General features: G+C 45.1%; 1 protein-coding gene across 1 annotated transcript in view; it reads left to right on the top strand.

Annotated features, from left to right (window-relative positions):
• Nucleotides 1–13,808, top strand: part of LOC135198099 (prolow-density lipoprotein receptor-related protein 1-like) — an 875,913-nt gene that overhangs the window by 840,477 nt on the left and 21,628 nt on the right. The window contains 1 exon segment of the mRNA XM_064225548.1: nucleotides 4,746–4,782. Within this exon segment, the coding sequence (XP_064081618.1) occupies nucleotides 4,746–4,782 (37 nt within the window).

Below are 13,808 nucleotides of genomic sequence, written 5' to 3'. Positions count from 1 at the left end.
GAAGGAAGTAACGGAGATGTAGGATCTGCTTCCTTCAGTTGAGGCATGGGGTCCCCCTTCTGGGCCGCTGGAATGGTAGACGTTGCGATCTTTGTCAGGAAAGGGAGCGGGGTACTCTCATCCATCGTAAAGATCGTAAACGGACTCTTGAAAGGTTGGATTTTCGTATTGGAACAATCCATGTCCTCTAGACACCTGAGCCATTCTCTCTGAGCCTGGTCACGTGAAATAGAGGACTGTTCTCCTTTGGTACTTTATCATCCCGAGTCATGGCTGAGGCGGTGAGCCTTGCGTAGCCGATGAACGGAGGCTGAAGGTCTTCCGGGTAGAACTCGAAGTCCTCGATCCTCCAGTTCCACATTCCGGGATAGAAATGAGTCCGTCTTGGAAGGGGGCGTATGACGCTACTCTCCAAGGGTTGTTCATTGAGAACGGAGGTAGAGAGTCATACGGGGGAAGCTGGGCTCCACCTGTATTGAAAGGTGGAGGAGAGGCTAGAGGAGCTTGGCTCAGTCCGGCTATAATGCTGTCTTGAGAGGTAATCCTATCCGACAACCGAGAGATCATTTGTTCCATGCTACTTTTCAGAGACCCAACCAGGTCGCCCACCTGTTGTAACAGACCAGCATTGGAGTCCAAAGCGGAGCTGCTGCGGAGGTGGAGGGGTGGCTCTGAATTGGAACCAAGGGTAGCGGAACTGACGACTCCGCCGGAGTGTGAGATCTCTCTCTGGAGGATTTACTCCTCGAGGACTTAGAGCCGGACCCAGAAGCTTTAGATCTCTCTGCTCCGGGATTCCTAGCCGGAGACTTACGAGAAGAGGATGACGCCGAAGCCGTCTTCTTAGACGACGACGACGTCTTCGTCAAGGATTTACACTGCTTGACCCTTGACCTTGGGTCTAACTGAAGCGTCAGGAGGAGTATATAATTCGTTACCCGTAAAGCCTTGGAAGGATGGAGAGGTTGCAGGAGTAGAAGAAGCAGTTGCACCAAGGGTATCCCTTGGGTGTCATTCTTACCTACCTCGACCAACAGGTCGTCTACACCTACCATAGGTTCTACATTAATATCCAACGTCGCGACTTCCGAGGAGATGTCCTGGCCTTGGTCAGTCAATGAGGCAGCCAGCTGTTGCTGGATGAAGGCGATAGTCGGGGCCGCCTCTACTGGGTCGACGTATCCTGTCGCCTTGCCTCCGGGGAAGATTAGTACCGCCAACCTTTTCTCCAGGATGTAGGGCATACCCTTGGCGGCGTTCTTCCCGAAACCGCCGACCCAGGCCCGCAGGGTTGCCAGTGCGGTATCCCTCACGGCCGGCGCCTGGAAGAGAGGGTATTGATTAGATTTAAGAATAACTTAAAACTAAAGCTAACTTAAAGCATAACTTAAAATTATAGGGGCTATAAGGCCCCTTGAATTTACCTTAAGTTAGAGTGATTGATGTAAAACTTAAGCACTATAACAGATGAGGACCAGCTACCGGAGATGGAATACTTACCCCGTCTAAAAGCTGGCTCACCAGATCGTAACATATGGTACACGTTTCATGGTACCAGACCTGGATGTCCCCGTGCGGAGTCGCGCATGGAGCATGGGACCGGCAAACTTCGTGTCCACATGGGTCCTGAAGTGTGGCGGCGCATCCCGGATGCTCACAGTTGGTGGTCTGTAAGTGAAAAGACACATGAGTATCTTAAAGAATATCACTTACAGGCTAAAGGACAGAAGAACTCCGTTGCATGCCGGAGCTCGGAAAAAATTTGGGCATAGCCCCTCCCTTAATCGCCTGAATAGGCTATAACCCCGGAGGTATCCGGTGAACATGAAGGGAGGGGGAATGGTTTAAGGTACTTAAGATAAACTTAATAGTTTAACATAATAGATCTTAAACCTAAAAGCTTGAACATACCGGACTAAGTCCAGTGCGTGGCGGAGTGTATAACTCAGTGAAACGGAGAGGTTAGAAGGGACCGACTGTATGTTCCGGTCCACCCCGTGGGGTAGACTGCACCTTTCCGCTGGATGCCAGGTCTCCGGTGGTAAAGGAGCCCTAGTAAGGTGGGAAAGAGCAAGGGGCATACAGACTCGGGCTAGTAACGGAGCGACGGAGTAGTAATGGAGGGGGAGGGGGGAAAAGGCCAGTCCCCCCCACCTTACCATCCGACCGGACCGAGAAGCCGGAGAGGTCGAGTCCAGTCTGGGTCTGTCCCGTCCCTCTACCCCCTCCGCCTGGGGGGAGAGAGGGAGGCAGGCTCGGGTATGTGGAGCGAGCATGGGCAGGCCTACCCACCCCCCTGACCCTATGGAAGAGCGGGAGGGGGGAAAGGTGACTGGACAGGCGTCTGGCTGCCTCGTGATCACATAGTGACCACGGGGCGATAAGAACAACAACTAAGCCTAGAACATAACCAACTGATCAGAGAGATGCTATCGGGAAGCAACCGAGCTGAAAAGCGGTAACATAAAGGCCCAATGGGCCATGACCTAGGCTAAGCGAGCCAGACGCCTAACTAACCTAACAAATATCACATAAATAATACAAATGAATAATAAAATGAAAGAAAGAAAACAAAATAGTAGGAGAAAAAATCCAGGAGTGTACGACTAACCCGAAGGCAAGGCTACCACTCAAAGCTAGCCGAGGCCGATACTAAGAGCCGTGGCTAGGGTCTGGATGGAAGAGCCTACATAAGGTAAAAGACATGCATGCATGACAAAACCGTGTAGACCGTACCCTAAACAAAGCGGATAATAAAAATAGAGCGTACAAAAGCAAGGGGATGTTCTGGGTATGGGCGACCCAGAACGGACCCACCACGAGGCAGAACCATGCTGCCATGCTTCCGACCTAGAGATCGTATTTATACCTAAAAAACGGCAAATACGTGCTCAGGGCCGGAAAAAACCAATTAGCAATAAACACTGAGTACTTAACTTAGCTGCTGCGATGGCTGCACGCTCCATGGTAATAAAATCCAAAGGAAAGGGCACAAAAACACAGAGAAGAAAATGGCACGTGTGTATCGTGTGCGCTAACTGAAAAGGATGACCACCAGAGGCGCAGCAGTTGGCAGCATGGGATGGAGTAGTAGTAGTTGGTGCTGCCCACTCTGTGGGTCGGCTCTCCTCTTGGGGGATTTTGTAGTGGGAGAATTCTATTGGCATTTGGCTCGTGGTAGTGGTCTCACTCGCCATAGTGTTCATACCGACACCCTCTGGGAGGGTGAGCGAGTCAGTTATACTGACCTTTTTCTTTATTTATTTATTCTCTGGTATGTGTTAGTACATTTACCCTAGAAATAATAGATTAAAGGATATTTCGCGCAGCGACACGAGCTGAGCCCAGAAATGAATGTGTTCTAATGTCTGAGGAACTGCTAATCTATCCAAAAAGCCAACTCCAATTAGTATGGGAGACCAATTGGGTGTCGTCGTGAATGTTATCAAATTCGCAGGTAGCGATGCACGAAATGGCTGCCTGGGGAGCGGCGTCATGCAGGCTCCGGCTAAATAACAACTATAAACGTACTTATGATGAACATCGCTACCCTAAAACAAGGAAAACATTAATTGCAGTACTCAACTTAGATACAGCAGTTTCCTGATGGTCAGACATCGCAGGTTCCAAAATTAAGGGAAAGAATTCACCGTGAAAACACAACACATGCAAACGGAATGATGGGCAAGACGCTAGTAATAGCAGTAGCGGGCGGTAGATTGCCTGGAACGGCTCCTCTGTAGAACGGGGGATATTGAGAAAGGAAGAGACTAAATGGCAGGGGACCTCTGATAGTGGTTTCACACGCCCCAGTTTCCATACTGACACCCTTAATTAAGGGTGAGTGAGCCAGGAAACTCTGGCATAACCATATAGCTTTTTCTCTTGTATATTTAGCAATATTTATACCTTAGAAATGAGTGCTATAGGAACATTTCACGGGACGACAGGTTAGGCCCAGAAATTTTTAAGTGAAAAACGAATTCTTTTACGTTCTCTTGAGTTTTGGAGTTAGTTTCATGAATGTCATATATAGTATCTGATAAAGCCAAAATTTTCAAATGAAAACTTTTATTCTTGTGGAATGGAATGGAATATAAAATTTTGGCCAGAGACCAAGCACTAGGACCAATGAGGTCACTCAGTGCTGAGAAGGAAATTGAGAGCCAAAAGGTTTACAGGTGTAATAGGAGGAAAGCCTTGCCCTATTTTTTTTTCACTAATGAGAGAGAGAGAGAGAGGAGAGAGAGAGAGAGAGAGAGAGAAGAGAGAGAGAGAGCGAGAGAGAGAGAGATAGAGAGAGAGAGAGAGAGAGAGAGAGAGAGAGAGAGAGAGAGAGAGAGAGAGAATGTTTGCCTGTCTATTTTGCCTCATATATAAACTTAATTGTAAATTCTATTTTGCCAGTCACTTTGGTTGCTGTCATATTCTGTATATTTAAAAAAAGCTGTACGTATTACTGTGTATGTATATTGAAAATGTTCATCATTTAATGTTTGTTATCATATGCAAATTCATAAATAAGTGCTAGGGCTTGGTACCAATGCCTTGCCTATATGGGGAGCAGCTTTGCTCATTTCTTTTATTTATTGTATACGTATATTGTATGCTTAGAAAATTTCAAATCTCTTTTACTTATGTGAAGTTGGGTTGAGATTTTCATTTTTATTTACCAAAAAAGTAAGAGTAGTTTTTTCTGGGTTTTTAAAAGTGATATGCTTATAATACCACAATGTTTTTTTTAGGTCTCTCCTTATGGTGTATGTCATTACCATGAACAGAGTAAGTTTGCAGTTATAAAATGATATAATGTCTATTGCATGTTCCCTTGAGTATTAGGTTTCATGATACTGTATGAAGAAAACCATGATACAAGTAGCTTCAACATTGTACATAAAACGCTTGTATAAATTATGTATTTGTAGAGATATTTCTGCACTTTAATTTTTGCTTTATTTGTACAAGAATCTAAGGATTTTGAATTTATATATCTTAGGCTTCATGGAAGATATTAGTACAAAATTTTGTACTAAAATTTTGTTTTTATTTAGGCTTTGAAAGATTATAGGTAGGAACTCTGATGCATCAAGCATGAGATCTTTAGAATTTTGGTTTCCATGTTCGACTTCACATGTTTATTTTAGAATTCCCTATTTGTACGTAATTCAACTCAAAAGTGTACTTGCATAAACTTCATTGCATATTTTAGATAGTACTGACATAATTTTCTTTTGGAAAGTGGGTTTGTTAGATATATTAGCTTTGTTATTTAAATATAGAATAGTTAATCTCCCCTAGAATTTTTGGTCGCTTCCCACTAGAATATTAGTAGCAAATAAGGAAGTGAGACATGATGGTAGTTTTCTTAAGGCACAGTATTATAATAATATTGATGATTTGATATAGTACTCAAACTGTAAATTGCATATGGTATATTATTAATTAACCTGTGAGCAGTGTTAATGTAGTACAGTTTACTATTTGAAGATTTAGCTGCCAGTCATCAGCCAGATAGATACAAATTCTTTAATTAAGAATATCTAAACTGTCATGTTAGTTGTACTTATTAGGCAACCTGTACTGGTCATAATTAGGTTATTGATAATAGTGATCTAATGGTTTGCTCTTGCTGTTCTTGCCTCATTGTTCTTTTCATTGTTCTGTACAGCCTATGCACTTAGCAAAACCTGCCTATAGGAAGATTGTAGAATTTCAGTGTACACTAGGTTTCCTGTTTGTAGAACTATTCCTTGCAGATCATACCACAAAATGAAATACTAGTGCATATGAGAATGAACAGTTAAAATTAGTATCAGGAAAGGTACAAGAGTGATGATGACATTGTAATTGCAACACCAGTAATAATAATTTTATTAATTGGAGTAATATTGTAGTTTGGTGAAATAGCCATTGCAGTATTTCTCATTGTATTAGTCATGTACTGGATTTAAGGTGTTCATTGTTATGAATGTATGCCCCTGGAAGGGGATACCGCTTCCAGTGTGCCTTGCCTGGCACACTATAGATGTTACTGAAGGTTCTTGGTAGTTTCCCTGTTGCTCCAATTGCATTTCTTTGTACCATACAGTTTATATCCGTATCCTTTTGTCTCTTCCCATTTAGCTTTCAAATTTATTTAACTTTATACACGTTCTATTTAGATTCTCCCATTGCCACCAAATCCTTGTGTTTTTTTAACCGGACAAGCAGTCACTAGAGAAATTCCCCTAAATTAAGACCAAAGGTTTGTTCTGTGTATGAACATTTTTTTTTTATATTGGTGCATATGTAGTACACTATTTACAAACTACTACAATTTTTTGTGTTAACCCATTAGTCATAAATAGCCTCTGAAAGACAGTCCACCATTAAGCATACTCAGACCACCTTCTAGCATCCTCTGAGGCACTTTTTTTATGTAAAGTTACCTGGAGGGGTTGCCATGTTGTTAATAATGAGTTAATATGGATCATATATTGTTTTAATTTGTAGCCATTGTGTGTGTCCACAATGAACAAATTAATCACAATCAGCCTGAGACTTAAAAAGGTGAAAAGATTGGGCATAGCCAGGTCTCCAAGAAAGTAACGAGGGATTGACCCCATTAAACAAGGGAAGGCCACAGCAGGCCACAGCGCCTTCAATAACTCCCTCATTTCTTCATAATGCCTCAGAGGAGTATGCACAGCAGAAACAGGAAAGCTACATGGTTGCATAGGATTTTGTTCTAAATTCACTAACTGGCAACCTAACTTGCTCCATATTTATCTATTCAATGCAAAAACACAATTATTGCACACACTAGGGCCATAATATGTCTCATAAGAGTGAAGTCTATCATATATTTCAAAACTAAGGAAATGTCACATGTAGCCAGATTTCAGAAAAAACACTTGCAAAACATTTTTGAAACATTTTCAAAACTTTCATTCACTCATCCGCTGATGCAATTGACCAAAATGAAGTCATCATCAAACTCAGTTCAAATGTTAGATTAAAAAAAAAATAACATTAATATTGCTTCCAAAGCAACCATAAAATTTGAAGTGGTCCTATTTGATTGTTTTTATGCCTCAGCACTGAAAAAAATGTAAATATGTAAATACAAAAGTAGAATGTGCTACTGATATCAACATGTGAGTGGAGCGTGTGTGACGCAACCATTAGAGCGGCAGTGAAACAAAAACCGCGTGGTGTAACATACGTAGGTCTACAATGAGTAGCGACAATGAAATTATCTTGAAAACATTTATTTTATATTTATTAGAGGAATATTTGGATTTTCATACAAATAAAACTATGATGTATTTCTTAACCACTTCAAAAAATGATGGTTCACTAGCCAATATTTGCCTATGCAATTATGTACTATTCCTTTATCAAAGCCAAGATTTTGTTCCTAGGCCAAGGTGTGTTAGATTTCTTTACACTCTATAATAACAATTTCTGGCCAGAAAGCAAATGAGGTTATCTACACATTCTTGCACTTTAAGTTACCTTATGAAAAAATAAATTATACACCAAAAATGAACAGGACTTTGAAGAAAATAATATTTTAAGCAAGTTAAAAAAACAAGTGTCCCATATGCCTTGATATTATTACAAATAGATATTTCGATTAATAGCCATCTTCTCCATATAATCAAAACCATCATCATCTTTTTTTCCTCAAAGAACAGGTTATCTCTACAAATAAATTCATTAGTAACAGATTACATCTCAGAAGGGTTGAATTATTTTTTTAGGCCTATAAATCATTTTACAACATACAGGCAGTTTAAACACAGTCTAAAACTTCAACATTCAAAGGACACTTGTTGTTATTCATATTCCTATTTTGAAAATGATGTTGTGACTGTTGAGCTTATTAGGTCTACTTTTACAAAGCTGCAGAGGTAGTTATGTTGACCAGCCCGAGGAGCATGTTAAGTGCGCTGTCACTGATGACACCTCTAAACTTATCACACCATACTTTGAACTAAGCAATGTGAAAAAAAATAAGTTCAAATCACAGATTATGAATTATACCAATGCATAAAAGGGATCATATTTATATTACCATAAGGAAAATAGTGCTAGCTGTGAATTCGCAAACTTTTCTGGGCTCAGCTCGTGTCGGCCTATGAAAGGATCCTTAATATCATTCTTTCTAGGTAAAATTAATCTAAAATTACCAGAGAAAACAAAATTAAGAAAATGTCAGTAAAACTGACTCGCTCACTCTTTAAAAGAAGTGTCGGTATGAGAATAGGGGCGAGTGGGATCACTACCACGAGACATTCACCATTTAGACCTTCCAATCAAAATCCCCACTAGAGAGAGCTGATACTAACGGGCGATGCGGCCGCTACTACTACTACTAGGGACGCCACGGACAGCAGCGCCCCTTGCGGTCATCCTTAATTATTAGCGGTAAGCGTTGTACGCATTTTTTGCTCGTGTGCTAATTTTCTTGGATTTACCTCCTTCTCATCATGGAACGTGCTGCCATCGCATCGGCTAAGTTAAGTGCCTCATAAGTAGTATTTTACCGTATTTTAGTCTTCCAGGGACCAGTATTTTCCTTCTAATAGGTCATATACGGTTTCCCGGTCGACTCGTGGCGGCGCCATGCTGCCTCATGTTAAGAATTCCCGGTCTTCCATACTGGGACTTCTTATACTTATGGGCTTTCTATATCACGTTCATCGTTTTTTTTTTTTTTTTTACATCGCCTTTTTAGCTAGGTTAGCCCATTTACCAATTCTCTTAGTTTGGTATTTAGGGCTATTCTGTGTTTCTGGCCCAGTATCCCGGCTCTTGCTCTTCATCGGCTATCGCTGGCTCCGAGTAGGCTTCTGTTCCTCGGAACAGTTTGCCTCCTCCTGGGCTTCTTTTTCTTTTACTAAAAGTGTCTTTTCTATCTTTACGATGTAATTTTAGTTCTATTTAGGGTGTTAGGCTAGCCTAGGTGCATGTCCCATGTTTTGGTACAGCCTGGTTCACGTGGCCCTTCCACGGTTGTGTTGCTATCGCGGCTTAGGCCACTTGCGGTCACGTGTTCCATCGCACCTTACCCTTCCCCTTCCCTCCCTACCAGGTATAGGGAGGGGTCTGGGGGACCCCTTGGTTGCCATGACAACCTCAGTAGCCTTCCTCCCTCCTTCTCTGAGGAGGCCAGGGGTTCTTCCCAGCTGGGGTATAGGGCGACCACTTGTTTCGGGTACCGGGTCACCGAGCGGGTAGTTGTTGGGACGGGGAGGAGTAGGCCACCCCCCCCCCCCTCTCTCTCCCGCCGCGTTACGCCGGGAACCCCCCCCCCCCCAGTTGCTCAGTCCCACCTTTCCCCCACTATAACGAACGGAGCCTTCCGCCGCAGCCGGGGCACCTTTGGTTATAGTTCGCTGGCTATTGCTTGCCTACTATATCCTTCCCTTTTTTCCCCGCTACCGGAAGAGAGCTTGCTTCTTACCCGGGCACTCTTCTAGTAGACGGGGAGAAAAGTTTGATATTTATTTCGTTATTTTAAGGATATACCCTAATTTTACGATGAATTTCTAGAATTATAATTGTATGTATACCATCTCCGTCGTTTTCCGTCGTGGTTTCATATTTCACCACCACATCTGGTTGGATTCTTTCTCTTGTCTCCGGCGTAGCCTTGGACAAACTCCAACCATCTTGTTACCACACGTATTATGGTGGGGCTCTGGTTTAATCTAACTTTCTCGCTCCGGCATGCAGCGGAGCAATTGTTAGGCTGTAAGTGTTCTCCTGATACTTATGTATCTTTCCACTTACAGGCTACCAACTGTCAGGTCCTAGGGTGCAATGCGACTTTGTACGACCCCTGCGCCCACGATGAGTGCAGATCTCACGCCCCGTGTGCCACGACTCACAACGACATGATCGTCTGGGCACCGGAAGCCTGCGCCATCTGTTACGACCTTGTCAGTCAGCTGGTGGGGGTGGTAAGTCGATTGTAGACTTCTTTATCGTATTTCTAACAACACTTAGTCATAAGCTTGTTAACCCCGCCCCCGCCACTAGAAGCTTCATTTCGCCTTCTCTTTCAGGCTGCCGGTGTGAGGGAAGTCGCCCTAGCAACCCTGAAGGCTTGGGTGGGCGGCTTCGGGAAGAACGCCGCCAAGGGCCAGCCATACATCTTGGACAAGAAGCTGGCCGTTCAGATCTTCCCCGGCGGCAAGTCAACAGGATATGTTGACCCCATCTCTGCAGCCCCTCTCATCGCCTCCATCCAGCAAGAGATGCAGCAGTCGTTCGGGGCCGTGGCCACGCAGGAGACGGTCCCAGACGTCGCAGCCTTGGACCTTAATATTGAGCCTATGGCGGTAGGTGCGGAGGATTTGTTGGTTGAGGTAGGTGTGTCGGGTGCCCAAGGTCTTTCCTTGGGCGCTCCTGGATCTTCTCCTGTCCCTTCTTCTACTGCTTCTTTCCAAGGCTTTTTGGGATCTGAGATCCCTGCCCGCTCTCCCGCTCTCTCTGTACCCCCAAAGGTGAAGGGACAGAGAGAACCGAAGACCCTTGTTAAGACGACTTCTAAAAAGTCGTCGTCGTCTTCTTCAGCTAAGAAGTCTTCGACTTCCTATGCTGACGCGGTGAAGGCTAAGCCGAGCTCTTCCTATTCAAAGAGCTCTAGAAGCAAGGCTTCTAAGGAGAAGGCTCGCGCTCCTGCTGAGCCAATGCCTTCTCCGGCCTCCACCGCATCCACTCCGGCAACGCCGGTTGGAGTAGCGGGACCTAGCACCTTTGATCCCACTGCTTTCTCAGCAGTGGTGATGCAACAGGTAGGAGAGATGGTAGGCTCACAGGTCTCCGCCCTCGGAACCAAGTTCGAACAGATGTTCGCACAACTGTCGAGCACTTTGACTCAGTCGGGCCAGTCCATCCAAGATCTCTCTAACAGAGTTAGAGAGAATGAGGACCGAGTAGCTGGGCTTGCTCAGGCTCCTCATCCAGTCTCCCCAGTAGCAAGTGCTGGTATTCTCCAGCTACCACCTTATATCTCGCTACCAGCCTTCTCCATGGAGAACCCATGGAGAGTGGCCGCTTACGCTCCATTCAAGGACGGTATGATCTCTGTCCCGGAGTGTGGAACTTGAAGGATTGAGGACTTCGAGTTTTATCCTCCGGGATTGACGCAGCCTTTCATTGGATATGCTAGGCTGACCGTAGCGGCCCTCACTAGGGAGGACAAGATCTCCAGAGAGAACGTGCTCTATAGTAGAGAGCACGCTCAACGGGAATGGGTTCACTGCCTTGAGGACTGGGAGTGTACCAACACTAAGCTCCAGGCTTTCAAGAGTCCTTTTACTATTTTTGCGACGGAGGAGGAGGCTTCTCTTCCGTTCGCTACCAAAATAGTGGAAGCGACTCTTCAGGCAGTCCTCAAGGATGAGCCCATGCCACAGCTGAGGGAAGCGGATTCTACTTCTCCGCTCTTTCCAGCCTTCGGAGAATTGTGGGAGAACTTGCCTGCCACTTTCACGCTTGGTAAGCTCAAACCGGACTGTGCAATGGACCAGTTTGGCGAAAAGCTCCCAAGGCTGCCTGATTCCTTGATCCAGGCAGAGTTCGACGCTCGAACTAGGTTTGGCAGATCCCTCAATTCTCTAATTATCACGGAGATGGCTGCTCTATCGTATGGCACAGAACCTCTATTTAAGATTCTGGCCAAGTCCCAGCTTCAAACGGTTCAGACGGATGCTTTCGACTTCTTCCAAGCTAGGAGGAATTGCCGAAAGCACGTTCTGCAGGAATGCACTATTAGGCACAAACCTAATAGACTCCTGGCTTCCAGCATGTGGGGAGCGGACCTCTTCCCAGAGTCCGCTGTAAATGAGGTGCACCACGAGGCTGCTAGGCTCAACCAGAGCCTTAGAGCTAGGTGGGGTATCTCCTCTAAGAGGAAACAAGAATCCGCCCCCGCTGCTGGTAAGAAACTAAAGAAGTCTGGTAAAAGGTTCCAGCCTTACCAAAAACACCAGCAGCAGCAGCAATTCGTTCAGGCCGTCCCTGTTACCCAACAGGGACAACCTTCAACCTCGAAGCAGACCCAACCCATCCTCCTGTTGTCTCCTCAGTCGCAACCCTCGACCTCCTACGCACTCTCGCCGGCCTTCAACCCTATGTATGAAGGTCAGGCTTACCTCCCTTTTAATTAGGCAGTCGAGAGGTAGCAAGAGCGAGAGGCCACTTTCGCCAGCGTGGCACAGGAAGAGCGGCAAGGAGTAGGCAGTTCAGAGGAGGGCGTGGAGGTCAACCCGCCCAACAACAGTGAGGCTCCCCAGGTAGGAGGGAGGCTGTTCCTCTTCCGTCACAGGTGGGGTTCAGCAATTGGGCACAGAGCATAGTGTCCAAGGGATTGGGTTGGAGTTGGATCAAAGATCCCCCTCCAATCAAATCATTCCATCAAGTACCATCAAAGGAATTGACAGATTATGCGGAGGAACTCCTTCAGAAAGGAGCTATTGTGAGAGTCAAGCATCTAAAATTTCAAGGTCGCTTATTCAGCGTGCCAAAGAAAGGCTCAACAAAAAGAAGGGTAATCTTAGACTTGTCAAGGCTAAACTCTTTCATTCGTTGCGACAAGTTCAAAATGCTTACCATCTCGCAGGTAAGGACCTTACTTCCTCGTGGAGCCGTCACATGCTCCATCGATCTTACAGACGCATACTATCATATCCCTATAGCCAGACACTTCCGCCCATTCCTAGGATTCAGACTAGGAAATCAGACATTCTCATTCAAAGTGATGCCCTTCGGTCTGAATGTAGCCCCCAGGGTATTCACGAAAATAGCAGAAGTAGTGGTGCAACAATTGAGAACTCAGGGAATAATGATAGCAGCATACCTCGACGATTGGTTGATCTGGGCACCAACAGTCGAGGAATGTCTCAAAGCCATGAAAAAGGTAGTTCAATTTCTGGAACATCTGGGGTTCCAGATAAACAAAACGAAATCCAGACTTACTCGGAGTCTCGTTTTCAGTGGCTAGGAATCCAATGGGATTTGTCTCCACAATCTGTCAATTCCAGTGGCCAAACGGAAAGAAATAGCCAAGTCTGTGAGACAATTTCTCAAATGCAAGCAACATCAAGGAGAAAGCACCAGGAAAGAATCCTAGGTTCTCTTCAGTTTGCTTCAGTGACAGATATCCTCCTGAAAGCAAGGCTGAAAGATATAAATCAAGTTTGGCGATCGAGAGCAAACGCCAAATCTCGAGACAAGTTGTCAGTAATTCCACAGATCCTTCGCAATCAACTCCGTCCATGGACAAAAGTAAAGAACCTGTCCAAACTGGGCTACCCCCTTCAATATCCCCTTCCAGTGTTAACCATTCACACGGATGCCTCCCTGTCCGGGTGGGGGGGATATTCTCAATTCAAACAAGTTCAGGGGACTTGGTCAGTTCAGTTCCGCAGCTCCACATAAACGTTCTGGAAGCAATGGCAGTATTTCTTACCCTGAAGAGACTTCTTCCCCCGGAAAAGAGCTCAATCTAAGACTAGTTTGGACAGTCAGTGCAGTGGTAGTTCATTGCATCAACAGGGGAGGGTCCAAATCCAAACATGTGAACCATGTCATGATAGCCATCTTTGCACTAGCAGACAAACACAAATGGTAACTGTCCGCCACTCACCTGGCGGGGGTAAGAAATGTGATAGCGACACTTTGTCCCGGTCGGTCCCTCTGGAATCAGAATGGTCCCTAGACGACAGGTCATTCCAGTGGATATGCCGGAGAGTCCCAGGTCTCCAAGTAGATCTCTTCGCCTCACAAGCGAACCACAAGCTCCCTTGCTATGT

Source organism: Macrobrachium nipponense, chromosome 21, assembly GCF_015104395.2.
Source record: "Macrobrachium nipponense isolate FS-2020 chromosome 21, ASM1510439v2, whole genome shotgun sequence".
Taxonomy (NCBI): Eukaryota; Metazoa; Arthropoda; class Malacostraca; order Decapoda; family Palaemonidae; genus Macrobrachium; species Macrobrachium nipponense.
This window is presented reverse-complemented; position numbering and strand designations above follow the sequence as displayed.